This window comes from Furipterus horrens, unplaced genomic scaffold (assembly GCF_987537825.1).
Source record: "Furipterus horrens unplaced genomic scaffold, mFurHor1.1.pri manual_scaffold_11, whole genome shotgun sequence".
Classification (NCBI taxonomy): domain Eukaryota; kingdom Metazoa; phylum Chordata; class Mammalia; order Chiroptera; family Furipteridae; genus Furipterus; species Furipterus horrens.
In genome coordinates this window covers 93,169,150-93,196,423 of record NW_028327181.1, presented here as the reverse complement: position 1 = coordinate 93,196,423, position 27,274 = coordinate 93,169,150, and the positions used below count along the sequence as shown (strand labels likewise).

Below are 27,274 nucleotides of genomic sequence, written 5' to 3'. Positions count from 1 at the left end.
TAAGGGCGTATCAAAGAAACTATATTGGTTTATGATAGGCAGAAAGCTCCTAACCTGGCATGTGAAACAGGAAAGCCTGTACTCTTAAAAAATCCAACCAAGCATAAGTAAGAACACACCTAAAATTCAGAACATTAATGCTCCCCCTCTATGTTGCAATTCCCATATCAGCAAAATGACTCCTAATTTACATAACTGATATTCTTAAATACCAGACTCTACAGCAAAGAAAGTCTGAGAATGTATTCTCTGACAGCTTCGATGCTAGTGATTTTGAGTTGTTTTCTCTGTCTGCCTGTCTGTCTCTCTCTCTCTTCTTCTTCTCAGTAAATCCCATAAGCAAGCCAGACTAGCTGACTCGAGTGTGAATAAAATGTTACAGAATTAACAGCATTAGCAGAATTGACGGTTCCAGGAAAGCTGGAAAATGTCTAAGGCTCACAATGTTAAATTTACGAGCTATAATAGCTGGGACTAAAATTGAGAGAAAAGGGAAGAGAAATGGAGCCCTCCGAGGGGCAGCTGGAAGACTCCAGGAGCATTCTGCAGGGGAGGGAGTGGGTAGGCGCAGGGCGGTCGCTACAAAGAACAATAATACAAGTACCTGGAATTTCCACATTCATATCCCTACATTAGAATTAGAGAGCATTTATTTGTCAAGGTTCTCATTTTTAAAATATCTGTAAAAAGCTTCCACACTGATTCTTTAAGGGAAATTCTAAGAGAAAGAAATGCTTTGCTAAAAAATGTAATTGAATGATTTTTCAAAAAAACAAATTGAAGAAGAGAAGCAGCCTCTGGATACAAAGCATTGGGTCTGCAGGTCTGAATTTGGGGTTCTCAACCCAGCTGTGCAGTAGAATGATTTGAGAACATTTGAAGAATACTACTATTCAGACCAACGAAATCAGACTCTCTGAGGGTGAGACCCGGGGGAAGAAGACAGGACACTGGAAAGCTCTCTCAAGGTTTATAAATGAGCTGCTAGAGTTGAGAACTACTGAATTAAACTGGTGATGGATTCACCACAGACAGGTCAGCTTTCTAGAACTTTTCACACCAGCCTTGTTCTTACCAAAGTTTTCTGAAGTACCCAGAATCCTGGGGAAAGGGGGAAAGGGGGACACGGGTTATAAGGAAGATAGTTTGAAAAGACTTCTCTAGTAAAGACCCTTACCACCCCTCTTGAGAACAATTGGTCTAAACTCATCCCTTTTCCTACATGACCTCAGGACAAGAAAAGAAAAAAATTCTTGGTTGCAGAATGTCATGAGCCCATCTCAACCTGACAGGTGCATCCCCGTATTTGGCACCCACTCAAGAGAGCAGACAGGAGGACACACATTGGCAGCCCAGAGGATGTATGTATTTAGAGAGAACCACCATCATAACAAAGGAATCCTAAAGCCCTTACATATGAGAGCCCAGTGCTCCAGCCCCTCTCTGGCCATTCAGGCTAGAGCGAATGAAAAGTCCAGCAGGCCTCAGTTTCACCAGCCTGGGACAGCTGCTTTGTCTCATCATGTTTCCCAATAAAAGCTGCATTCAGAATGCTTCTTCCAAAGAGCCTGGAGGCCAAGAAATGCTGCTGCTGAGGGAGCTGTACTCTCAAACAGACTTCAGAACTCCTGTCCCTTTCTCTACAGCAAGTGGCCAGAACTGCTCCTGTCCGAGGGTCCCAGCTGGGCTGGTCACCGTCTCTGATTCCCCTTCCTCCCAATTCTCGCCCGCTTCTGCAGGACACCCCAATAAACTAAATCAGCTCCGTTCTGTGCTTTCCTCTCGGCGTCACTTGCAATGATCATGAGCATCAAGTTAGGCTAGACAACGCGGCCCTGACACAGACAGAAATCACTAGATTTTCTGGAGGAAATCTATCCCCCCTCCTACATTCCTCAATTCCACTGGCAATTTTGATATGACCAAGGTTTACAGCATTAGTATGGCTCCTGTTATCTTCCCACTCCAACTATCTTTGGATTCCCTTCTCAGACCCCCAATGCTGTCCATCAAATGATCATGGGCACGGAGACCCACAGTCAGCAAGGACTCTGTAGGAGACAGCCTACAAAACACTAAAACTATTGCATGACTTCTAGGGACCTAAGGAACCCTCCAAAATTAGCCACCCACCACCATCTCATCCAAGGTCATTCTTACCTCCTTCCCATCTTACCTGCTTCCCACCTGGAAACCTCCCTCGGCTCCCACCATCTTTCTCTTCACCCTCTAACCAACATCTAATTGCTTCAAGCTCTCACAATGGAGTCTCCCTCTTTGTGATGGGATACAGGATGTTTCTTCTGCTTGGAATACCTTCCTTGCCCCACTTGCCTTTCACTTGGAGACCATCTCACCTGGTCTCAGCTCAGGCTATAGCTCCTTCAGAAATCTATCCTAATGCCTTTTCTCTGAGCCCCCCACCCCAATACCCTAAGAATATCTCCATCACACGACCTGCCATATTGTACTATAACTATTAATGGGTGAGACTCCCCTACTTGACTCTACGCTCAATGAGGGCAGGGACTAGAGGGGAACCCCTGTGTCACTCTAGCATCGAGGGTGCACTCCATAGATGCTTTTGGAATGAATGTATGCATGATGGATTAAACCTGATGGAGGATATTCATGAGAACTCTTCTTCCTTGAACACTGGCATCTGGGAGACGAGGCTCTCTTACCACTGTGAGGTAAAGTCAACAAACTCTTCGGAGAACTTGTCTGCTGGGAGCTGTGGCGACGGCTCCTCTACCACCTGTTTGAGCTGCTGGAAAGGAGTTCCCCACGAGTCATAAGGGAACCGAAGGATGGCCAACTCGATCTGGAGGGGAGAGGAAAACAGGAAGACAGCAGCTTATGTATGGGTCCTTGACAAAAACCGCTGAGTTTTCTCCCAGGAGAACCAGCAGGGCGAAACGAAGGTGAAGTTCAAGTCAAACTGCAGGGGGAAATAAACTAATAACAGGTTCTCTAGCAAACTTCCCCCACCTCCTAGTGCTAGGGATATTCGAATACTGGCTTACTAAGCCTCTTTAAAACTGGGTCCTCACCAAAACCAGCTGTGGCACTTTAAAATTACAAGCCAGCGGTCTTGAACTTGAGGATGGAAAGCAACCATGTTTTCAATTGCTGAGTCTGAAAAATGATTCTCGCCCTAAGACTTGTTCAGAGCCGTGGACATCTGCTGCCATCTGCAGGTCTCCCACTGGAATGAAATAAAAACAACCTAGGACTTTGGACTTGGTAAAGGCCACTTTGCTGCTACAATGTTTTCTGGACAGAAACGTGAAGCAACGGGCAGGATTTAACCAGCTGCTGGGCCTGGGAAAAAGTCAGGACCGCAGTGGAGAGCTCCCGGCCTTGGTGGCACACAGCACAGTGATGGCAACTGAAGTTATTAACTAGACACCTGCTGTGTAACTTTAGAGCTGTATCTATGGCAATTATACTACTGGGTCACGTCTTTTAGCTACACCTGACCTCCACGGCCAAGGCTCCTATCGTGACAGAACTCTGAGAAGCATCGTCTGTGTTCCGAGTAACACAGCTCCCTCCGATCCACATACATCAGCGCCCTTTGCGTAGCCTACATGTCCTGTGCCTTGATTAGAATGATTTCACTTGAAGAAAACGATGAGGAACACAGCCAGACCCTCCTGCTTTACAGAGGAGGACAGCCCATGCGCATCCCGCCTCAATAAAGAGAAATACCGGGTTTGCCCAATCCTAGTTCCGCGTTTCTTCTACACCACACCGCAAACGACCGCCACTTCGAATCTCCTGCCATCTCACGCAGGAAGGGGACCTGAGACCAGTCTTCAGGGCCCTTGCCCCTCGGTCTCGAAGGCTGCCCCACTCCCACGCCCGCCCAGAACCTCACGGGCCACGACGGTTATCGTACGCTACCATTGTGATGCCCAGACTCCAAATGTCAGACTTCACGCTGTATCCCTTCTGGTTGAGCTCTGGGTTTATTCTTTCAGGCTGGAAAAGGACACAGAAAAAGACATCTGAGATGACATTCTTAGCTCAAGAAAGTCTCTGGGGTGGGGGAAGGGGTGGCCCCAGCTACCAAGTGAGTTGTCTGATGCTCTTAACACTGCCTCCCAGGAGACTCACTAACTACAATAAATATCAAGGTCTCCACAGTTATTTCCTCCCTCCGCATTAGTCTTTTTCTCGGAGACAATAATAAATCAAAGTCCCCTCCCAATTCAAAGGTAATTTCAATTTTCTTCCAGAAGAAACAGGAAACAGAGCTACTTTGCCAGGCTAGAATGTTCCTTGTTAAAAATGCCAACCATCCAGAACTCAGTTAAAAACAGAAATCAACAAGAGTCACTGGGCTACCATCTGGTGTTAATAGACTAAACCACTTGTAGTGAAACAGGGACAGGAAGTTTTTAAATTCCAGCACAAGTCCGTTTCCACATAGAATACAGGAGAAATCCTTTGAACGAAAAGGGGCCCCAAAGTCCCTGCTAGTGGCCACGAATTTTCACAGCCATGAGCTTCTCTCAGGACTGACCTCACCAGCTAGATGGGCGAATTTAAATTCTATTGACGCTTCTGTCTTCAACAAGCAACTCAATGTGGGCTATCTGCATTATGATATGTTCTTTTTTTCTTTCAAATAATATACTTTTTTACTTGATTTTTTAAAAAAATAATATAGATGAAGCAAATAACTAAAGATTTCAGACAGGAGATATTTAAGAAAAAAAGTGACACGGACTTTTTCTCGCATCTCCGTGACGTTTGCACGGTCCCCTCCGTAGCCCTCCAACCCCTGTCCCCACGCGGGGTCTGCGCGTCCAGACACCACCCCCCACCACGTACTCACAGCCATGTACGGCTTGCACCCTGCATCAATCGTTTTAGCAACAGAATCTACAAGGTAGCCACTGATCCCGAAGTCGCACATCTTCACTTGGCCCAGGGCATTGATCAGCACGTTGGACGGCTTGACGTCTGGAAGAAGCGAGAACCAGCAAAGAGATTCATTCCCCCACCGCCAGAGGGCCCGAGCGCTCCATCGCTCCTGCCTCCTTTCCCCACCCAACATCCACGTGAATGTCTTCCCTGACTCAGCCCCACACTTCCTAGGACTTTCGACTTGATTTTTCTAGTTCATGGTTTGTGTTTCTTGCAGGATTCATCGATGAATAAGAATTGTTTCCCCTGTTTCATCATCTTCATTGGTCCCCATCATGTAGGAGAACTTGAAAAAATGATGACCGAATCAGATGCCCAGTTCTGCGGGCATAGTCTGAATCACGCAAGATGAGTTAAGTTCTAGAGATCGGCTGTACGGGGCAAAAAGGGGGGTGAAAAATCCCAGAATTATCGTAATACAGGCCTCCTCTACGAGATGAGCTGGCGCTGTTGTGAGAGGCTGCGTTCACCTTCAGGGATTTTTTTTTTTTTTTTAAGATTTTCAACACATTTGCCTAGTTCACGATGAGTGATTTACAAGCGCACCTGGCCTCACCACGCTGAGTATTTGACCATTTTTTTTTACCAAAAATGGCATGACCCCTGTGCCCCACCCTCACTATTTACCCGAGCTTGCTCTGAGTGACTTTTTTTGTTTCCCTATGAAAGAAGTCCTCAAAGGAAAACGTTTTGCCCGTGTGGAAGAGGTGAAATAAAAAACAGCAGGAGCACTAAAAGGCATCAAAACTGATGAGTTCAAAAACTGTTCTGAGCAGTGGAAAGAAACATCTGGATGGTGAGTTTACAGTAAAGGGAGAGTATTTGAAGGTGACTACAGTTTAAATGTGTAAGAATAAATACACCATTTTTATAAATAAATGCCAATTTGGGGAGGGTCCCCCCCATGCAACATGGTCCCTAGAGTGAACAATACTATACACTACACTTAAAATCTTGTTATGACAGTAGATTTCATGTTAAGTGTTAGGACAATACTGTAATGTAATTTTTAGAAGTCCAGTTTCAAATGATCTACTGCATATTTCGTGTAGTAGACCATGGAATGAAAAGGCGTACTGTGACATAACAATATCCCAAGTACAATCAAATCAACCAATTTTGATTAAAGCCCCTCGAAAAGGTATGTCAGAGGTCACAGAGTGTAACTCATCATAAAGTGAGACATTCTGGACCGCGAGGTAGATCACAGAACATACATGTGGATGAAGGGGTATTCCTCACTCCTTCAGCCTAGAAAAGATAAGACACCTACCCACCCCCAAGTAGCTGAACTGCTGTTATCCCCAGCTCATGGAAATAGAAATTATAGTTAATTGTTTTCCTGTGATACTTTTCACGAAGTACATGTATTCAGAAAATAAAAGTTATTCTAAAAACTTTTAAAATTATGCCTTATAATTTTCCCTTTCAATGGAATGGCAGATACTCATATTTCATTACAATATTTTAAATTTTATATATATTCTCCCACACAAATGAAATATTTCATAATTTTGAAATAAACCCAGTTCAACTTTTGTTGGTAACCTACAGTCTTCTTTCTATCTGGATTCTGTTACACTGTCTTCTCCTCTTCCTCCTTCCTATTTTCTCCAATTTTTAATAGTAATAGGCATACTTTTAAAGGATTTTACATTATTTTCAGGCTCAGAGAATATAAAAATCACCAAATTACAAGGCCCTATTAGCTATCAGTACTTTCCATTAATTTTTCCAAAAACCTAGTTGAGCAGGTCTCTCCCAAGAACCTCCCCTTGCTGACAGTCACTAGTGCCCATCAGTTCCTCATTCTGTAACTCTACCTGCACTCCTTCTGTATTTGGTACCTTCACATTCCTATTGTGTGCTCATGGGTTTGTTGTATATCTGCTTATTTCCCGATCAACCATGCATTTGTAGAATTTTAATAAGAATAGGTTTTCTTCTCAGATACCACTCAGGGCATCAAAGACAGTGATGTAAAAATATAGTGCTGTAAACTGCTGGAAAAATGATTTTCAGAGGTAAGTAGGTGGAGACAGGGGTTGGTGAAAGATGGAAAAATGGATATATGGGTGGATGGATGAAGAGATAATAGATCAGCAGGAAGGAAAAAGGGAAGGAAGGAGAGAAAGAGGAGATGAATCTGCCAATTTTTTCATTTTATCCTGCCTCCTGCTGTCTGAAATGTTGCGCTTTACACCAGAACGCTTCACACTTCAATGTGCCCAAGAATTACCTAGCTATCTTGTTAATATGCATATTCAGATGGTCTTCTGACCGATGGTTCTGCTCTCTACAGACTCCCAGGTGATGGCGAACACTGGATGAATTTTTGCTTTATTCTCTAAAATTGTGCATGGGAGGCAGTAATCCCACAGCTCTGGTTGGTAACAGGTTTTTTATATTCAACTCAGGTGTAATATAAAGCCCTTGTCTTCTAATGTCGTTGGACAAGATCAAGGACAGCTAATGATCTGAGTTGCTATCCAGTCTCAAGGGAAAACCGCTTAGTTCTCTTGCCTGACTCAGTTCCATTTCCATGCATTGTGGCGCGGAACACACGTAAAAGAAACAAACTTTAGAAAAGGAACAGCCAGAGAAGCTCCATGAACACTTACCTCGATGAATGACAGAGAGCTTACTGTGTAAATGTTCTAATGCTTTTACAATCTGCAAGAGAAACACAAGATAGATTTATGCCCTCCCATCACTGGAAAGAAACTGAATGATAAGTATATCCAGGTTTATCATCCCTGATTTACAGTCATGAGCTGAATTATTTTCTCAAAGAGTGGTGGCCCCTCCCAGAAACATACACAGGAAGGTACACCACTTGCACTTGTTGACCCACCAGAGCATGTCTGACTCACATATCTTGTTTTTCATTTGGTCTCTAGTATATTTTCTCTCCATCTTCCTGAACCTCAATAGCGTTTAAGGGCAAACACCTTCGTGCCATTTCTTTTTTTTTTTTTTTCTTCTTTTTCTGTTTCTTTCTATGCCTGTTAGTTCTAAGAAAATGTATTAAAAAATCTACAAATGAAAATTAAACACCGGTAGTATCATAATTCAGACACCGGGAATGTAGTCACAGCAGATGAGGCACTTGAACTGAGCGTTTCCCAAAGCGAGCCCGTGGTAGACTCCTCTACAGTGCTCAGAGAGAAAAGCATCCCTTTGCCCACAGTGCATTCAACATGTTCTGGGTGTTTCCTCCTACCGGGGAAACAGAGGCACATGAGGCCTAGATGTCTCAGATTTTCCTCCTAGGGTTCATGATGTACTCACAGAAACGGCTATTTTCCCTAAGATGTCCTCTGGGATTGCTTGGCCTTTATCGATCACTTGTTTGTAGAATTTATCTAGCGACGTATCCATGAGCTCCATGCAGATCCAAACATCACCCTGGAGAGTGAGCGGTTAAGAGATTGTTAGGGGAGATGAAAAAAAAAGGGAAAAAGAGAAAACAGTGAATGCCTGTCCGGAAGAACTACTTCTTGCCCGAGTTTTGGAGGAAATGTACAGTTGCTCTTCAAGATATCAAAGAAATTCATAAAGAAGCAAGATTATCTCCAAAGAGCAAACTAGCAGACAGCCAAGCAGAACTGGCACATGATCACATCAGAATACTAACAGAGACAAGTAACAGCATCCCGGGAATCCAAGCCTCTACCGCGACTGCCCCGTAGGAGTTAAGTGTACAAGCTTCTCCATGTCCGACCTCCCACGGGGAATACTGGCCATGTATTCCAAAGGCTGATGTTTAAGAGTGAGGTGAAGCATCAGAATTCATAGCATAGTGAAGTGAAAAGCAGAGAGATACACCTAAGCTGGTAGGGGACAAACGCAGGCTACACAAAGCGTAGCCAGTAGCCAAAGGGCCAGAATGTCTCAGATTTTAAGGACTCTGTTCAAATCAGTCTATAGATCATTGATACAAGCAGTTCCGCCCCAAGAGACAGAGCAAAACAGAAAGGAGAAAGAGAGCAGCCCCATCTTTAGCAGGGCTCAACATATCTGAAAACGCCATCATTCCCAGTCAACTTGGCACGAGGGCCTCTTGTGATCAATACAAAGCGGAAGACTTTCTATCGGAAACACGTGGAACAGCAAAGAGCACCGTGACCGTGCAGGACATTTATGGGATCAGAGACGCTTCTTTTCCAGCGATCGTTCACCTACCTCCCGGAAGAGTGCACCGTAAAACGTGACCGTAAAAGGACAGTCCACTGTCCTCATGGAGACATCCAGGTCCATGAGCAGCCTTTTCTGCTCCTGGCTGTTGACGGTGGCCCGAATCCGCTGAACAGACATGCACGGAAAAATGGACAGTTACCGCTCTGGGGATGAAGCAGTGAGTAATGCAGGGACCTGTCCTAAACACAGTATAAAAACCCACAGCACGGCTTCTAGCAACACCCTTTCGGACATCCACTCTAAGTGATAAGCTATTTGTAACAACAGAAAAATAAGAAAGACTGTTTTCCATTTGATTTCTCAAATAAGCCTTGGTTTAAAAAAAACAAAAACAAAAAACTGGATAATGTATTTTGGAAAATGTGCAGATGTTTGCGAATGCGTTTCCAAGTTAAAAAACAGCCTGATTTATTGTACTGTATTTGTTCAGGGCAAAGACACCACTCTGTGGCTTATTCGGAGCCCTATAATAAAAGCCAAGAGCCCCTCTTTGGGAACAAGGAAGAGGATTTTGATTAAACAGCAAATGTAAGAGAACTGATACAGCTGTGGGAAATAGAAGGCCTCTAACAGAAATGAAGAAATCTTGCATTCGTATCCCAGTGTTTCTGAGAAAGAGAATCCTCTCACATCAGCAAATGCAGCCTTAAAGAAATATGGTTATTTCATTAAATCACAGGAATGATAGATCACCAGGCTTTCACACTTTTGCCCGCTTAGCAAAGAGTCTGCAGGAGAACTGAAAATCTATGAGCTAAGGGGGTAAGTCCATTCTCTAAAAACAAAGGGATCGAAGTCATCTGACCATCCACATTCCTAACAATGGCCCAAATCTATTAATTCATTTAGCGATGGCGAGTCTCCAAGGTTCTTCCAGCATCTACTCTAGAAATAGTCAATGATTATATATTTCTTTGCATAGTGCAGAAACTACGCGAATTCACTCAAGATGTATTTTACCCTCCTTTTATCCGCAAACGGAGGTTTTTTTTCCCCTCAATTCTGGTTTTCCTGATTTTCGGGGACAATTCTTTAAAAGAAATGGAATATAGAATAAGAGAGACTTTTGAGACATAAAAACCAATTGCAAAATGGGAACCGTTGTTTGGATACTAATTTGAACAAGCAACTGGAGAAACAACAACCACTTTGATACATTCAAGGTCATTTTCATTTGGACCCAGTGTTGGACAACAGTTAAGGAAGTATTTTCCACATGTTTGGAGGGCAATATGTTCCCTACAAATAATCCTTTCGGTTTCACCCCACTAACGACTATTTTGCTTCTACAAAGAGAGGTGATTTGCAACTGGGATGGACAAGCGTCAGCACCACAGATAGAAAACGTCTGGGGAACGTCAACTGTACCTTCACCGCCATGATCTGCCCGCTGGGCACGTGCCGCATCTTCTCCACCACCCCGTACGCACCCCGTCCCAGTTCCACGATGGGCTCCAGGTCGTCTGCTTTCACCTCGAAGTTCTGCGGGAGAGAAAAATAATGCAATAGGAAGGAGGAAAATAATCCCAACATAGACTACGTTGTCCTCTCTGGTTTCTCCCAGTGTTCCACGGATTATTTCTGAGCTACTTGGCCTCAAAGCTTTTCCAAGCAGCCGCTGGACGCAAAAAGTCTCGGGAGATGTTCAGATTCCTACAGCGTGCAGCCTGCTTGCTGCAGGGAATACAGAGACCCCACTCCAGCTCAGCTTCCGAAGTTCTCAGTTTAAGCTCTCCACACTGCCCTTTGTCAGCCATGCCTCCTGCAGGGCATGTGTGACCCCTGTACTGACCGACGGCAGCTAGAGCCACGGCGTGCACTTTGGGAAACCGTCCCTGCCCCCAAAGAGAAGCATCTGCCCTCCTCGAGTGCCTCCCGTCGAGACCACAATGGCCTGATTTCAATTCCACATTCAAAAATATCAAGAGTTCCACATACGACTTCTGTAGAAAGTCTAACTTTCTGCCCCACCCCCTCACAGAACATTACAGAAAATAAATTTTTCAATGGGCAGTCAGGAAGCATACACATGAAATCGTTAAGATATGAACTGGCCAACGTGACTTTCCTCACCTGATTTCCAATAGAAATACATGCTTTGGAGTCTAAATCTCGAGGTGGCCTAAGGAGAAAAAAAACAGGAGATTTTAGCCAAAAATATCCTTCCCAAATCATATGCAATTGGATTTTTCCTTGGAAATGAAAAGGAAACAAAGCAACATAAAAATGTTAACAGTGTGAGATTTAGAATAAAATACATTTGGGTTGAAATTACTTAATGTCTCTGAGCTTCCATTTCTTCTACTGTATCGTCTTCATTTTTTGTTTTAGAGAGAAAGAGGGCGAGAGAGAGAAACATCAATTTATTGTTCATGTATTTATGCATTGGTTGATTCTTATATGTGCCCTGACCAGGGATTGAACCCACAACCTTGGTGTATCAGGATGATGCTCTAACCCACTGAGCTTCCCAGCCAGAGCTCTGTTTCTTCTTTAACATGAGGGTATTAGCATACCTACCTCATGGAGTAGGAGTATTAAATAAAATATTCCAAGTAAAGTGCTTAACAGAATGTCTGACGTAGAGTGAATATCCAATAAATGTAAGTGATATGTATATAGTTATACAGATATATAATATTCCAGTAAGCCTCAAACATTTTTTCATCCAAGAACACCAATGTGCCCAATTAAACCCCCACTGTTTAAAAAAATATTGACAAAATGTTTATCTTAATTCACAAAATTCACAGACCATATGAATTCAAAATCTATTTAGTCCCTGCCTTTATAGATGAGGAAAAACAAAAAGATCCAGAGAGGTGAAGTGACTTGTCCAAGGCCACATCTAACTCAGGTCCCCTCGTTTTCAGGTCAGAGTACACTCTATTCTATCACGCTGTCTAATTCAGTCGTGATATTTCTTCTCTGTATAGCCTACATACTATCCACAAGCCATCTCAGCAGCCAGAGGTTTCCTGATCTTGTGTCTCCGTCAGAGGGAGCACAGCCACCTCGTGGGCATTTATTTCTGCTACTTCGGTGCTGCCTAGGTTGATATTAAGCCACTGAAGAGAAAGATGTTTGGTTTTGGCTGTGCACCTAATGAGGAGACTAGAAAAAGTATTTTCCTGAAATAAATGCACCTAAAGTATCACAGAACAAGCAGTATATTCCAAGAAACATAAGGTTAATATGGCCAAATAATAAAGCAACTGAGGGATGTCCGCCAGAACTGTCTCTAGAAAAATACAGGAGGAAATGAAAGGGAAAGAAGAGAAAAGGAAGAGAAAAAAAGAATCCTTTGCCAATAACAACTTTCCCCAGCCCTAATGTATTATAATTCTACCCCTTCTGCTGAAACTAAATAAATAAAGAAAACAATGAGGGGAACGTAGAAATATAAACACGGATACACACGTGAATCTCAGGCTTTAATGGTGAGCCTCCTCTCACCTCAACATCCTTTTGAAATACACAGAATAATACACCAAATAAGTTTTTCTCTACACACTTAAAACCAGGGCCTGGGAGGGAGGAGGAGCGCAGAACCACGCACACGACATACACACAACGTACACACACGTGCGGCGGTGATGTTTCCACATCTCTTTTGTTTCTGAGCAGGGAAGGTTTATTTAGAGACCCTTTCCTGAGGAATTAAGTTAGTGAAAATCTGATTTCTCAGTCCTAAAATCTCCAAAACTATTTGTCTTTGATTTGTTTGTACTAATTGCAGTGTAACTGGGAAATAAAGACAAATACTACTTGAAACACGTGACTAATATAAACAATAAAAAACATCCTTTGCAATTGTTCAACATTCTCCCTTTTAAAAGCAATAGAAGCAACAGAAAGGCCACTAGGATTTGGGGCCACCTTTGTTTTCTTGTCATCAAATGGGGGTGCTGGGTAAGACCTCTTCCAGGCCAGATAGTCTAGTATTCGTACCTGGGGTCTGCAAAGTATAGCCTGTGGCCCAGCTAAGAATGATTTTTATAAGTTGAAAAGGTTATAAAAAAAAACAAAACAGCAAAGAATATCTGACAGAGGCCACTGTGGCCCAGGTAGCAAAAAAGCAGCAGCTTTGCAAAAGGTTTGCTGCCTACAGCTTTATACGAACTTTGTATGGTACTTCTACTGAATAGGAGGGATCCGGGTCATTTTCCGGCTGAAAATAAAACTCGCATCCCCTGACTCTCAGGGATACATGCTGGAAATGTGGTAAGTGCTTTACCTGCCTCTCGTGAACTATTTAAAACATACACACGTCCCTACGGATGGGTACCATTATTCCCATGTTCCAAATGAGCTTAGCTAACCTGCTCCCAGGTGGTGGGCCCAGAATTCCAACCCAAGTCTGACTGAATCCAGGGGACCAGCTCTCAACACCCAGTCTCCCTCTAGTGAAAACGATCAGTCCACCCAAGCTTCAGGCCGTCGGGCTCCTCAGGTCTGCCAAAAGCATCAAGTGATGGAGCCAAGACTGACAGATCATATTGGATTAGTTAACACTGTGTTCTGTCCAAGGCTGGGCACCTAAGTTTGCCTGGGGCACGGAGTCTCTGTAGGAGGTTTATACCGTGGGTGGATGTTTTCTGTCACTTATTCAATATTGTAGTTCACTGGGGAAAGAACCAAGCTTACTCCAAAATTCCTTCCCTGGGAGGTGTGCCAAAGGGCACCTAGTATTATGGTTTTATACAAACAACCGGCTTTGGTGTATTAGAATTACTTATTTATAATACTGCGTGAGTAATGAGTTCACTGGTTATTGTGACAATTCTCCTTCTATTCAACAATAGTTACTGAGCATCAGCCTGGGTCAGAGATTGGGCTAGACCCTTTACATAAAATACCATCTTTAATTTTCACAACCCTTAGAGGTATTGTTACTTCTATTTTAATGTGAAGAACTGACACTGAAAAAGACAAAATTATCTAAGGTCATTCAAAGAGATGGTGACATCGGAACCCAGAGCTGTGCCGTGAAGTCTTCTCAACTGCAGAAGTGGAAGATCCTACCAGTCATTTCACAGCCAGGGACTGTTTGGCCACAGTCCCTACCAGGCTAATATGTGGCTGAAAGGACATACGTGACAGTCAGAGAGCCCTGAATTTGTATGCCAGTTCTTCCACTTAATAATAGTGGAGTAATACCAGCAAGACTTGGAGCTGCCTTCATTGGGAAATTACAATGGAACCGATTCTAGGACACTTAATATGGATTATGACATCTAATTTTCATAGCAACCACATCCTGTTTTTCCAAAGGGAAAACTTTTAACAGAGTTACTTGTGAAGTTTAGATCCCCAGTACAAACCCCGGCATTCTAGCATCAGAGCCTGAGTCTTACCCACAAGGCTGTGCTCGGCCGCTCTGAGCAAGCTCCCTGACCCTTTTACAGGTCTGTTTTCTGACTTACAAGGTGAGAGCAATAGCAGCTGCCTCCTGCATGTCCTGTGAGGACCAGACGAAAGAAGACTGCCTGGCACAGACCTGATTCAGAATCAGTTACTGCCGATCAAGTGAGGGGACTGCTCAGAAATCAGAGTCAAAGACACACTGGCATCAGTTACTCAAAGAAAAAGTTCAAGGCAGAGGGACCACACACGTGGAGCTAAAGAGAATGGAGCTCTGTCCCAAGCTATTTATTTTTGTGTAGTACAGCAGAAGGAGGAGGGGTATAAATGCTAAGAGTCACCAAGACAATCTCAAAAAACTGCCAAGAAAAATTCACAACGTGGAAGCTATTTCTTTAGGAGTGAAAATTTAAGCCTCAGTATTAAAAGAACAATTATAATAGTAAGGATCTCCATGAGCTAACCTGGTATAGTCTGCAATAATGAAGTGATGTTCTTGGCTTCACACAGTGAAATAAGAAAGTATATTCCAAGTTTATTCTGCACATGAGGGGAGGGCAACACAGAAACTACTTTTATCTTTGCATGGACTTTTATTCATTTGTTTAGATGAAGGAAGGGTTTATGGTGGTTTTCAAAAATTTATAAAGTACAGAAAATTAATATAAATTAAAAGGTGAAGAATCAAAATTTTAAAGGGAAGTAATACAAGACAGCTGAAAGATCAATATAAAAACATATCCCGAAGAAAAACATAAAGAGCAGAAATCAATAAAAATGAAAATAGGAAGATAAATAAAACAAAGTTCTTTCTTTATGCTCGCCTGAGGACATTTTTTTCATTGCTTCTAGAAAGAGAGGAAAGGAGAGAAGCATTTATGAGACATAGAACCATTGATCGGTGGTCTCCCGCACATGCCTGGGCTGGGGATCACACGCACTGAGACTGGGAATCAAACCCACGACCTCAGCATGTGCCCTGCCCAGGAATCGAATGTGCAACCTTTTGGTGATATGACGACATCCCAACCAACTGAGCCACACCGGCCAGGGCAAAAGTGGGTTCTTTAAAAAAAAAGAAAGAAAGAAATCAATGAAAGTAATAAACTTCTAGCAAGATTGACACAGAGAGAAAAAAGAAAACACATGACCAATATCAGAGAAAAAATGGGACAGCAAACATATCTTGCAGTCATTAAAAGGATATCCAGGAAATGCCATGAATAGCTTTCCTCTCATGAATTCAACAACTTAGAAGAAATGAGCTGATTCCCTGAAAACCACAAACTGCCAAAACGTACCCATGATGAAAAAGATCAGCTGACTATTCCTATAACTATTAAAGAAACTGAATTTGTCGCTAAAAAGCTTCAGAAAAAGAAATACGCAAGCCCATTTTATTTCACTGGAGAATTTTAGAAAACGTTTTTAAAAAAGAATTGCATATATTGAAATACTTTGTTGTATACCTGAAACTAAAATAATGTTATATGTCACTTTTATCTCAAAAATATTTTCAAAGAAATTAACACCTATTTTATATCATATCTTCCAGAAAATAGAGGGAACTCTTATCAACTCATTTTATGAGGCCCGTATTACCTTAATACCAAAGCCAGAAAACAATAGCACACACCAAAAATAAAATAAAATAACCTTTACTATAGACTACCATTTCTCATAAACTTAGACAAAAACCCTCAACTAAATACAACAATATATAAAAAGGTAATATACTACAACTGAATAAGAATTATTTTGGGAATACGAGGATAGTTCAATATTTTAAAAATTAATCGATTTAATCTATATAACAGGACAAAGAAGAAAAATCTATGGTTGTATCAGCCGATGCGCAAAAAGAACATTCAATAAAATTCAACCAACAATCATAATAAACTCTGAGTACACTTCGGCCTCATAAACAGCATCTACAAAAACCTAATATTATGCTTCGTGGTAAAAAGATTAAATGTTTTCCCTCTAAGAAGAAGAACAAAGCAAGGTTGCCTGCTCTCATTAGTCTAATCTAACACAGTACAGGACATTCTTGCCACTAAAATAAGGTAAGAAAATAAAAGTTTAAAAAATACTGTTAGAAAAGAGAAATAGAGCTCTCTCTCTCTCTCTCTCTCCCTCTCTCTCTCCTCTCTCTCTCTCTCTCTCTCTCTCTCTCTCTCCTCTCTCTCTCTCTCTCTCTCTCTCTCTCTCTCTCTCTCTCTCTCTCTCTCTCTCTCTCTCTCTCTCATCCCCACCCTGTTGTCCACGTCCATGGGTCATTTACATTAGTTCCTTGACTAGACTCTCTCCTTTCTGAACTGTCTCTTTTTGCAGAAGATATGGCTATGTACATATAAGATTCTAAGAAATATACAAAAAGCTCCTAGAATTTATAAGTGAGTTTAGTAAGATCACAGGACAAGATCAGCACAGAAAAATCAATTGTATTTCTATATCCTGGCAATGAACAAGTGGAAATCAAAATCAAAAAGTACCCTTGATAATTGCTCCCCACCCCCTGCCCACTATAAAATCCTTAGGAATAAAACCTAATGTAGAGTATCTGTATGATGAAAACTATAAAATAATAGAGGAAATCAAAGATAATCTAAATACTTGGAGAAATTTACCATGTTCATGGTTAGGAAGTCTTAATGTAGTAAAAGATACTGATTTTCCTTAAACTGACCTACAGGTTAAACACAATTCCTATCAAAACCTCTGCAAGTTTATTTGAAGACATAGACAAGCTCATTCTAAAACTTATGTGAAAAGAGAAAAGCCCTGAATCACCAAAATCATTTTTTAAAAGACGAACCAAGTGGAAGGAATCACTTTTGTCAATGCTGAGATTACTATATATCTGCAGTCATCATACAGTAGGATATTCGCAGAGGGACAGACACACAGACCACTGGAACAGAACAGAAAACCCAGAAATAGATCCACACAACATGCTCAGTTAATATTTGACAAAGGAGCAGAAGCAAGTAAATGGAGGAGAGACAGCCATGTCAACAAATGGGGCTGGAGCCATTGGAAATCCAATTGGCGAAAAAGTAGAGCTCAACCTACACCCCAGGGAGAGGGTGTCCTGCTTCACCAGAACTTGAGCTCACTGGAGGATTTGGCCCAAAGCCTCAGCTAATAAAAATGTGTTCCTTTACCTCATTTTGCCTTCTGTTTATATGGGATTGGATCTTGGTGTCAGGATGCTGAGTCCTCACCAAATACCATTTTTCATCTCATCCTAAGTTTTATAGCGGTGGCTTTCACGAGGATTTACTTGTTTGCTCAAATCTATATGGAAAAGGTAAAAGGTCCACATCCAGGGACCTTTCTGGACTTACAGAGGACCCCATCTGCCAAATGCATTTCTGACAATCAATTCTCAGCCAACCAATAACATGAGGCCATGAGTTCAAAGCTGCCCCTTCAGAAGAGACGGACTGACCCAGTGTGATTATTTCAGCTCTCAGAACAGTAACCACGCTGCTTCCCCTTGAAAGGACTCTTCCTCCTAACAGCTATTTCCAGTCAAGGTACTGCTCCCCTGCCCAAAAATGAACGCCCATGGCCCAGACATCTGTGAAGTGGGTGTTTGGGTGAAGATGATGATCTTGCCAACTTACGTGGAACTGGTCTGGGGTTGTTCGAAAGCTTCTTTTGGAATTTTAAGGCCGGGGTTTCGCTTCTTGCCTATAGGGAAAGATGGAAGGATAAAGTTAAGGTCTGTATCACAGCACTGATGAAGGAGCAGGGACAGCAGCGAAAGGCACGAGCTGACCTGGGGACGGAGCGCTCTCATTTCCCCGTCGGGGACTGCACTTCCTACCCACGGTGTCCGTGAGGGACAAGCACCCAAGCACCAGGCTGAGCGGAGCTTCCCAAAGGCAGACTGTGGTCACGGGTGCAGTATAAGAAGGCCGACTCTTTCCCTCAGAAGACCTGGCCTTTGTCCCTGCTGGGATTTTGTCATTCCATCTCCTGTTCTCTCTTGCACACAACAGTGGTAATGGTAGACAAGGCTGGTTCCAGGTGTGTGTTTGTTTGTTTGTTTGTTTTTATGTCAGTCAAATGTAGTCGCCCTGAGGCCAGTATCCCACAATTTTCTAAGGTGATCTGTGAACACCTGACAGAGTTAACCAAGGAGGGAAAATTAAAAATACTTCCCCACCTTCTGCCCCGCCCATTCTCAACCACCTGGCAGAAGCTGAGACACCTAGGGAAAGAACAGAGTAATATTTATTTACCTGTGCCCTGTTCCAGAAAGGATTAAGGGAACAGATGTGCTCGTGCAAGGCGGTTATCGCTTCTCTGGGAGCCAGATGGGCACATAACTGATGTGTTCGTCCCTGGGCTGAAACCACAAGACAGCTTGGCCCACATTCATTTGTTGATGAGTAAAAAAGAACAGTCGGAGAAATGCCCGCTTAGGAAGCAGATCAGAGAAAAAAAGGCCTGTTAGGGGCCCGGGATTTTCCCCCCTAAAGAGATCTTGTGTGTCTCTTCAGGCTCAAGCGAGCCCGAGAGAATGCCCAGAGCCTCACTTGCTTCTCCCTACCCCCCTGTATGCTGCAGGTGGGCGTGCAATGTGGACATGGGCCCCGGACAAGGTCCTGGGAAGATTCTGAAGCTGCAGAGGAGCTTAAGAAATCAAATATCAAAGCCTGCTGGCCGGAAAATGACTTCCAGAGACTTCAGGGACTGCTCTCCACCACAGAGCCAGCTACGACCCAGTCAGCATAAGAATCCGGGTTTCTGGACACGAGGAGGTCAAAGCTCTTTCCCTTGTCTCACAACAGAAGGAGTGTAGAGATGATCAGAGAGAGAAGCGTGGAGCAAGTAGGGGATTTTAAGTTAAACAAAATTTTTTTTAAGCGTTCTTCCACTCACCCAGTGACCTCAGAGCCACTGTGACTCTCCACAGCCTGACTTGTAAAATGAGGAAGTCACATCAATACCTACCTTATTAGACTAATAGAATAAATGAGATAACACAGGAAAAAACACTGAGACACCTTAAGTAGCTGTTTATTACCATCAATCAGAGAAAGAATCTGTACAGTCACATTAACGAGTAAGTCACTTGAGAAATTTATGAACAAAATTGGCCATATTATCAAAGCTCAGTATAATGCATAATTGAGTCTTTTCCCCCCCATGCACCTAGTTCCGTTCTGCTAAGTAATATAAAGCCGAGGTGGGGGGTGGCTTTTAGGACCACCTTCATTATAACAGGTTTCCTCAATCCCATCCTCATTTGGGCTTATCTATACATTTTATAAGATTCAAAACTCACCATTTACTTCCTTACTCCTGGAGCTTGGGTGGCCATTTAGCACAAGTTACCAAGTTAGTGCCGGCTGTTATACACCAAGCTATACTATGTACCAGGAAAAATTCTAAGGGTGGGATCCGATTGTAAGAATCCAAACAGAAGCTATATAACCTAATTCCCACCTATGGGCCTCAGTCAGATAGACGGGGAATGTTATTCTAAATGAGATATTCTAGTAGGTAATGAATTCCAAATGCAACTTGTCCAGATAGCTAGGTACACATGCCAATACAGGTGATAGGTAATTCAGGTAATCCCAATAGATACAAACCCATAATTCCCTCGGCATTCTAAAGATCACACTAAACTAAACTAAAGTAAAACTCTTTGGCTTGTCATAAAGGCTCTCCAGCTGCCATTTCAGCAAACCGAAAGCAGGAGTTACTCTTCCATTCCTACATCTCTCTCTTCTTCATTTCTTACTCAGCTCTTACAAGGCAGACACCGAAAGAAATAGCTCTTGATGGAGAAAACCTCCTTTGCAAAACTTTAACATAGCAATGAATTATTACACCACAGCAACGACCTATTAGCCATTTATTAATAGCAATCGATTATTACACTAGATCTCAACAAACCACCGACAAGTCTATACACAGAAACAGTACATGAGAGAAAGAGAGGGGAAACTTTTGGCCCAGAGACTAATGGAATAAATTACCAAAATAACAATAATGTCTTCGAGGTGCGCAAAAAGAAGGCCCCCAGTTCTCTTCTGGCGGCACCAAGAAAAGGACTTCCAGGAGACACAAAACCTAGTTGAATTACACGGACAGAAAATACCCTGCCTTCCTTTTTTAAAAGTGGACCAAATGAAACAAAAATCGCAAGCACACACCCCCCCCGGCGTTCCGTAATTCACTTACGTGCCCACCACGGAAAGCGCAGCCCAGCGGGCAGCCAGCAGGAGCAGCTCGGCTGAGGTTCTCAAGGCTGCGAGGAGGGTGAGCAGGAGAAAACCCCATTGGAAGGCATTCCTTCCTGAGCTCTGGGAGGCAGCTCTGAACAGACTCCACCCCTCCTGCACTGAGGATCCCAGCAAACCTCCGGGAGCGGATTGTTCCCGGGAAGCTGCCACCGCAGGAAGAGAGAAGGGAAATGGGCCCATTTGGACTGGGAGGCGTGACATTAATCATTAACCAGACGCAGTGGAATACATCTATAAAGTAATTCTGCACAGCACAGCACTCTCTGGCCTGTCTATAAATGCCTCTTTCATGCCTTGAAAGAAAGAAAAACAATATGTGGTCAGTTTCCAGCTGTGTTGATTTCAAAGCAATCTGTTCTCCCTAGCACGGCAGCCAACCCCTGACGCTAACATTTAATACTGTGTTATAAAAAATTAATGAGGGAGCAATATGAATAATAAGGCTAAGTGGCCAGCGATGTTAAACGGCCTTTTCCCTGGATACTCTAAAGCAAAGATGAAAAAAACGTAACCAAACACAGGCTCCATGTTATGTTCCATGCTAGTCGCAAGCCTTCTCAGAAAGACAAAATTCTGTTGATTTCTGGGGCTCTCAAGCTTTGCCCCTGGATTGGTGTGCTCTGCGAAGGGTTAGCCTTCTGGGCCTGTCTGAGCACACGCAGGGCTGGGTGGCATGCACCCGAGTCCCACCGCTGCCTGTTTTCTCTGAAAACACTGTAGTCTCCCCCCAACACACACACACACACACACACACATTTTTGCAAAATTCATCTTAAACCAAAGCTGGGTCACCATGATCTTGGCCTGGAGCAAAATGGCACTGGGGAAAAAAAAACAAACCTTGCCCATGGTTAGAAAACATTTACCAGGCCACAGAAATGTTCACTAGCTTTGCCCGTACCGAAAATGATGGGGTACACAAGACCTCTTGCTCAGCACCCACTCAGAGAGGCCGAGCACAAAGGGCTTCTCTCATGTGCCTTCTTACATAAAACAGAAGACCGCACTCCCGTGCCAACCCAAACAGCCAGAGAATCCCACAGGGTCAACACAAGGTGGCATCGTGAGGACATGCTGACACCCAAATATTTATCAGCTTGGCCGACGGTTGGGGGAGCATAATTATGAGGGTTTATGATTATTGACAGAGACTTACAAAAGGATGGCATTGCTTCCAGTGCCAAGTTTATTTAAAAATCTGTTTCCCAATGTGAATGGGGTCGCCAGCCAAGTAACAGGCAACCTGGAGCCTTGGCTGCCCTCTCTCCTTAATCCTCGCACCTAGGCTTCATTTCCGAGGGTACCTGGCACGAAAATTGGCAGACAAGTGTCACTCTATGTAATTCAATGGCATTGATCGGATGCAAAGCAGTTCATGAAGCAAGGCAGAGGGGCGGGAGTGCAGAGAGAACACCGGCTTCGCTACGGGGACATGAACGTGGGCACACCGCTCCCAGCCCCCAAACGCTGGACCTCACCCACCCCCGAGCCTCCAACCAGCATGCCAGATTGATGCTCTTTGGGGTGACCCAACATTTAGGGAAGGAAAGCTGCAAAGCTCACTTTCAAGTGTGCAGTCATTTTGATTTCAAGGAGGCAGATGAGTCCCGACTTTACCTTTGGGTTCCCTGTGGAGGGGACCTCAAACTCCCGAATTCCCCTCACTTGCTGCATGTCCCACAGGACCTTCCCAGACCCTCCTCCTGGACGCTCTTTGAGGGTCACTACCCACAAGGGCCAGCTTTCACATTCTGGCAACTAGCACACAAGATGAACTCGGTGCAGCTTCACTGAATCTCCCACATTGTATTTCATTTATTTGTTTTTCAATCCTGACCCAAGGACATGTTCATTGATTCTAGAGAGGAAAGGATTGGGGCAGAAGGGAGACAGCCAGAGTGACAGACAGACCGACAGACAGACATTGAAAAGTTGTTTCCTGTTCGTGCTCCAACCGGGAATTGAACCCACAACCTTCTGGTATATGGGACGATGCCCCAATCAACTGAACCACCTGGCCAGGGCTGAATCTCTACCACTTTAGTTTAAAATGTCCACTGTGTCTAAAAGAGATCTACATGACCATCTTCCATTTATGTTCTTCTTACTTTTTCTTCCAGTCTCAAATTGTTTTATTTTTGCACTTATGTATATATTTTTGCATTTATTTTTATATATTTATTATCTAACGTCCCCATATAAATTCCATTGTGACAGCAATTTTACCCAGAGACTGAAAGTTTGCAACTAATAATTTTTAAATTTCAGATATAAGAGGAGAAGTCATTTACGTTTTTCAAGTAGAGGAGTGTCATGTCATGTCCTGTATGTTTACAAAAATAATATAGCAAGGTTCATCTAATATCTGCAGGATGTTTTGAAACTGTGGTACCCACACACACACATACACACACACACACAATCTCACATACACACACCTTAGTGTCTTAAAACTTCCAGGTCTTTGTTCATATTTTCCCTGGAATGTTCTTATGCCATCTCTCCACCAATCAACTTCAACACTCAGTGCCAACAGGTTCTCCTCAGCAAGGCTTGCACACAAAAACATGCAATGAACACCCCTTGTCTGTGTCTCCCTTCCTGTCCTGAATGAACCTAGCTGGTGACCCGTCTCTGCCACCCGTATGCAAGCTCTGGAAAGTCATACTCCACGTTTTGCCCATGTACAGAGTAAGCATTAGACCCAAGAAATAAGAGGCAGAGACCACAGCAATCGGCTCACACATAAGCTACATAAACTTTTCAGAGGCAAAATCTATGGATTCTGGTAATGTATTGGATGAGAGGTATAAACGATCGTAAGCGTAATAGTAGTAGTGGTGGTAATAGTAGTTACTAGTAGTCGTAGTAGAAGTTGTAGTTAGTAGTAGTAGTAGTCCGTGGTAACAGTAGGTGGAGGTGGTGGTGGTAGTGGCGGTTACTAGTACTAGTCATCTGGCTTTCCCACACCTAGAGAGAATTAAGGGAAAAAGAAAAAGCAGGCCAGTGGGGAGAGGCGGGGGGAGAAGGCAGATAAGGCACTGCAGCTTAAATGTGTCAAGTATAAGATGTGGGAGGAACACAGCAGATTTCAAGCAGGCAAATGGAGCCTAAGAGAGGTGGGGGGTTGGGGGGACGTGCAGACCTGGGTCTGACGATCAGAGAGGTAGAAAGTTAATAAGACAGGCAGGGGAACAAGAACACACGAGAACAGGGGTAGCTGAGGTCGGAACATTCGGAGACAATGAGATGGGAACGAAGAATCGGTGAGGGACACACACAGTCCCTGGGCATGTCCAAGGACAATAAGCCAGCCAGTAGGGAGCAGCAACTCATTTCTGAAGGCCCTTTTCAAGCACTGAAAGCACTCCGAGGGTCTTCCTACGGCTTCATGGGATTGAAGCTCTTTTTGTAGACCAGGTAGAGCTGAAGTCTGTTTCGTCTTGTGAACAACTTCGTGCTGTGAGCTCTTGAAAGAACCAAAAAAGCAAATCACAGGCAGTGCCCTTACGTCGTGGTCTGAGCCCAGAGCAAAGGTAGGGAGGCAGGCAGCGGTTAGGTGGGAAATCCCCGGTCTGCGCACACTCTTTCCTCATTTATGGGCTGCTTCATTCATGAGTCTTTACCAGAAGGAAATGGAGTCATAGGGTCTCTAAAAATACTACTTTAAAATAAAGACATGGTGACAGTTTGCAAAAAAAGAAAAAATTAGTGACGTGTTTGATCTTTTCAAAATGCAGCTCTGAGTTTTGGTTAGGTTTAAAAACAGCATTCATGTTTTAGGGATAAATACTGAAATATCTCCAAATGAAATAACATGATTCTAGAATTTGCTTCAAAATACGATGGTAGGGCTGGGAGAAATGGAGATATGATGAAATGGGATTTGCCAGGAGTGGGTCGTTGTCAGTACTAATCAGTAGATACGTGGCAGTTCATTACACTGTCTTCCTTCGAGCATGTGGGAAATTTTCCAAAATATGAAGATTTTTTAAAATAGCTACTGAACCACAGAAAACTCTTTTCATTACCTTTGAGAACATCTTTCATTACCTTTATAAGGAAAAAAAGTATGGTATCAATAACAAGAAGAGTTGGCTTTTCCTGTATAATTTGATCAGTCTCTGCCGATGGGTGATGTGGATGTTTCTTTAGGCTCTCTTCCTTGGGTGGCTGGCTAAAAGCAAAGGACCAAACTGCGACTCATGTTCATTTGCATTTCTGAGGCCGTATTATGGTTGCTTTTTACCTACCCTTTCAGTAACATTTTATTAAATATACGAGAAAGTAAACAAAACAGTTATAATCAACTCCTACATGCCCAGTCCCCGGCTTCAACGAATATCAACTCACGGCCAGTTTTGCTTCATCTATACCCGAGGCACTTTCGAGGACAGAAATTTTCAAATGAGTGTGCCACCAGAATTTTTTAAAAAATGCAGTACCTGACTATTTAGTCAGGGGCACTGACCTCTTTTCCCTTCAGATAGTCAAATAAAAGAATGAGAGCAGCCAACACAATGGCCGTCTGGTGTGACTTGCTGGTCTTGAATCATAAATATAGAAGTCATATAATAGAGTTGTATCTTATTGGTCACGTCACATAATAAGGTTGCATCTGATTGGTTAATTCTTGGTACCAGAAATCCTTATATACAAATACAGGCACCTGATTTTTTTTTAAAAGTCATTTTGGAGCAAAAAGGGAAGGTAATTATCTTTTATTTTTCAATCAATCAAAATTATACCTATTTTTGTCAGACCAGCAAAAAATATATTTTTTTGATGTGTTGCAGAGTTTTAGCAATTAGTCTATGTGTTCCATGAGATGAAAAAGGTTGAAAAATTGCTGTTCTAAGACATCATTTAATTCATAAATATTTTATCAGATATCTCTAAAAGAAATTATTTTAAAAAATAACCACAATACCATTATCACATATAAAAAAAATAATTTCTTAATTGAACTCAGTGTTCAAAATTCTAATTGTCGCAAATATCTCAAACATTTTAAATTCACAGTGTATGAATCAGAATGAAAATTAGGCTCGTGTTTCATGATTGGTTGGTAAAGTTTCTTAGATCTCTTAATCTGCAAGCTCTCCTTCCATTTCTTGTTGTCCCCCCTCCCCTCCTGGCAGTTTTTTGGTAGAAGAAGTCTGGCCACTTGTCCTAGAAATTTTCCCAGTGGATGCTGCTGATCCTATTCCCTGTTGCTGATTCATATATTCCCATTAGGTAGAGTTTGATCAGATTCAAACTCAACTTGTTTTAAACTTACGTTAAATTGCCGAATTTTTTGCAGCCAAGTATGCTATCTTAAACTTTTAATGAAAACAGAAAAAAAATGAATAAATAAGTGAATAAGGGAATGAATAAGTGAGTCAAGGTTGGCAATCAACAAACTTTTAAATCTTAGTCAATTTGATAAATAAATATGGGTAACTCATTGGTTTTAATCACATTTTAAAATATTTAATAAAGATGAGTATTTTTGTATGTCTACTGACATCTGTATTCGTTTTTATATAAACTTCCTGTTGAAGCCATTTGCTCATTTTTACATTCAGTTATTGTTATTGTTGTTTTATTCTTAAGAGAAGACATTGCCCCTTTTGTAGTCTGTGTTGCAACACACACACACACACGCACACACACACACATACACACACTCACACACACACGCACACACACACATGCACACACACGCACACACACACACATACACACACTCACACACACACGCACACACACACATGCACACACACTCACACACACACGCACACACACACATGCACACACATGCACACACACACACATACACACACTCACACACACACGCACACACACACAGGCACACACACGCACACATGCGCGCGCACACACACACACACGCACAAGTATGTTCACACACTTGGGTTTTTTCCCCCTTTTTGATTATACAAACTTAAAAAATTTTGCATTCCTTTATAACTGCTGCATTTTAAAAAAAATCCTAGCCTGAGGACATGTTTATGGATCTTAGAGAGAGAAAGGGAGGTGGAGAGGCCATAAATCAGTTGCTTCCCATAAGCACCCAAAACAGGAATCAATCTGCAACCTAGGTACGTGTCCTGAGCGGGGATGGAGCCTGCAGGCTTTTGGTTGTATGGATGACGCTCCAAACATGTGAACCACCTGGTCGGGGCTAGAGCTGCTGCGTTTTTATAAGACAGGAGCATCCTTTCCTCTTCCCCAAATGGTGTCCCAACATCACCATTTCATCTGTCCGTTTGTTTCGGCATGAATTTTTTAGTATTTATTTCTCTTATGTAGTCTCCTGTATGAGTTCATTGGCTGCCATGTTCAAAAATTATTAAATATGTATGGTCATTGCAGACATTTTCATTTGATTCTAACTTTGAGAGACCTCTTTCTAGCTTTTCACCGGTTTTGGCTTCAGTTTGGTAGAAGAAGCCTATAGCTGTTCATATTTCAGGAAATAGACTGATAGGGGCTCTCAG

The 27,274-nt window shown here is 42.7% G+C and overlaps 1 protein-coding gene across 5 annotated transcripts in view; it reads right to left on the bottom strand.

Annotated features, from left to right (window-relative positions):
* MAP2K6 (mitogen-activated protein kinase kinase 6) overlaps positions 1-27,274 on the bottom strand; it is a 105,171-nt gene that overhangs the window by 23,268 nt on the left and 54,629 nt on the right. For all 5 annotated transcript variants that reach the window (XM_090291260.1, XM_090291258.1, XM_090291259.1 and 2 more), the window contains 9 exons: positions 18,135-18,201; positions 11,212-11,260; positions 10,507-10,620; positions 9,124-9,243; positions 8,230-8,346; positions 7,560-7,611; positions 4,847-4,974; positions 3,910-3,987; positions 2,685-2,824 (listed from right to left, as the gene is read on the bottom strand). In XM_090291260.1, the coding sequence (XP_090147386.1) occupies positions 2,685-2,824; positions 3,910-3,987; positions 4,847-4,974; positions 7,560-7,611; positions 8,230-8,346; positions 9,124-9,243; positions 10,507-10,620; positions 11,212-11,260; positions 18,135-18,201 (865 nt within the window). The remainder of the gene's footprint in view (positions 1-2,684; positions 2,825-3,909; positions 3,988-4,846; positions 4,975-7,559; positions 7,612-8,229; positions 8,347-9,123; positions 9,244-10,506; positions 10,621-11,211; positions 11,261-18,134; positions 18,202-27,274) is intronic.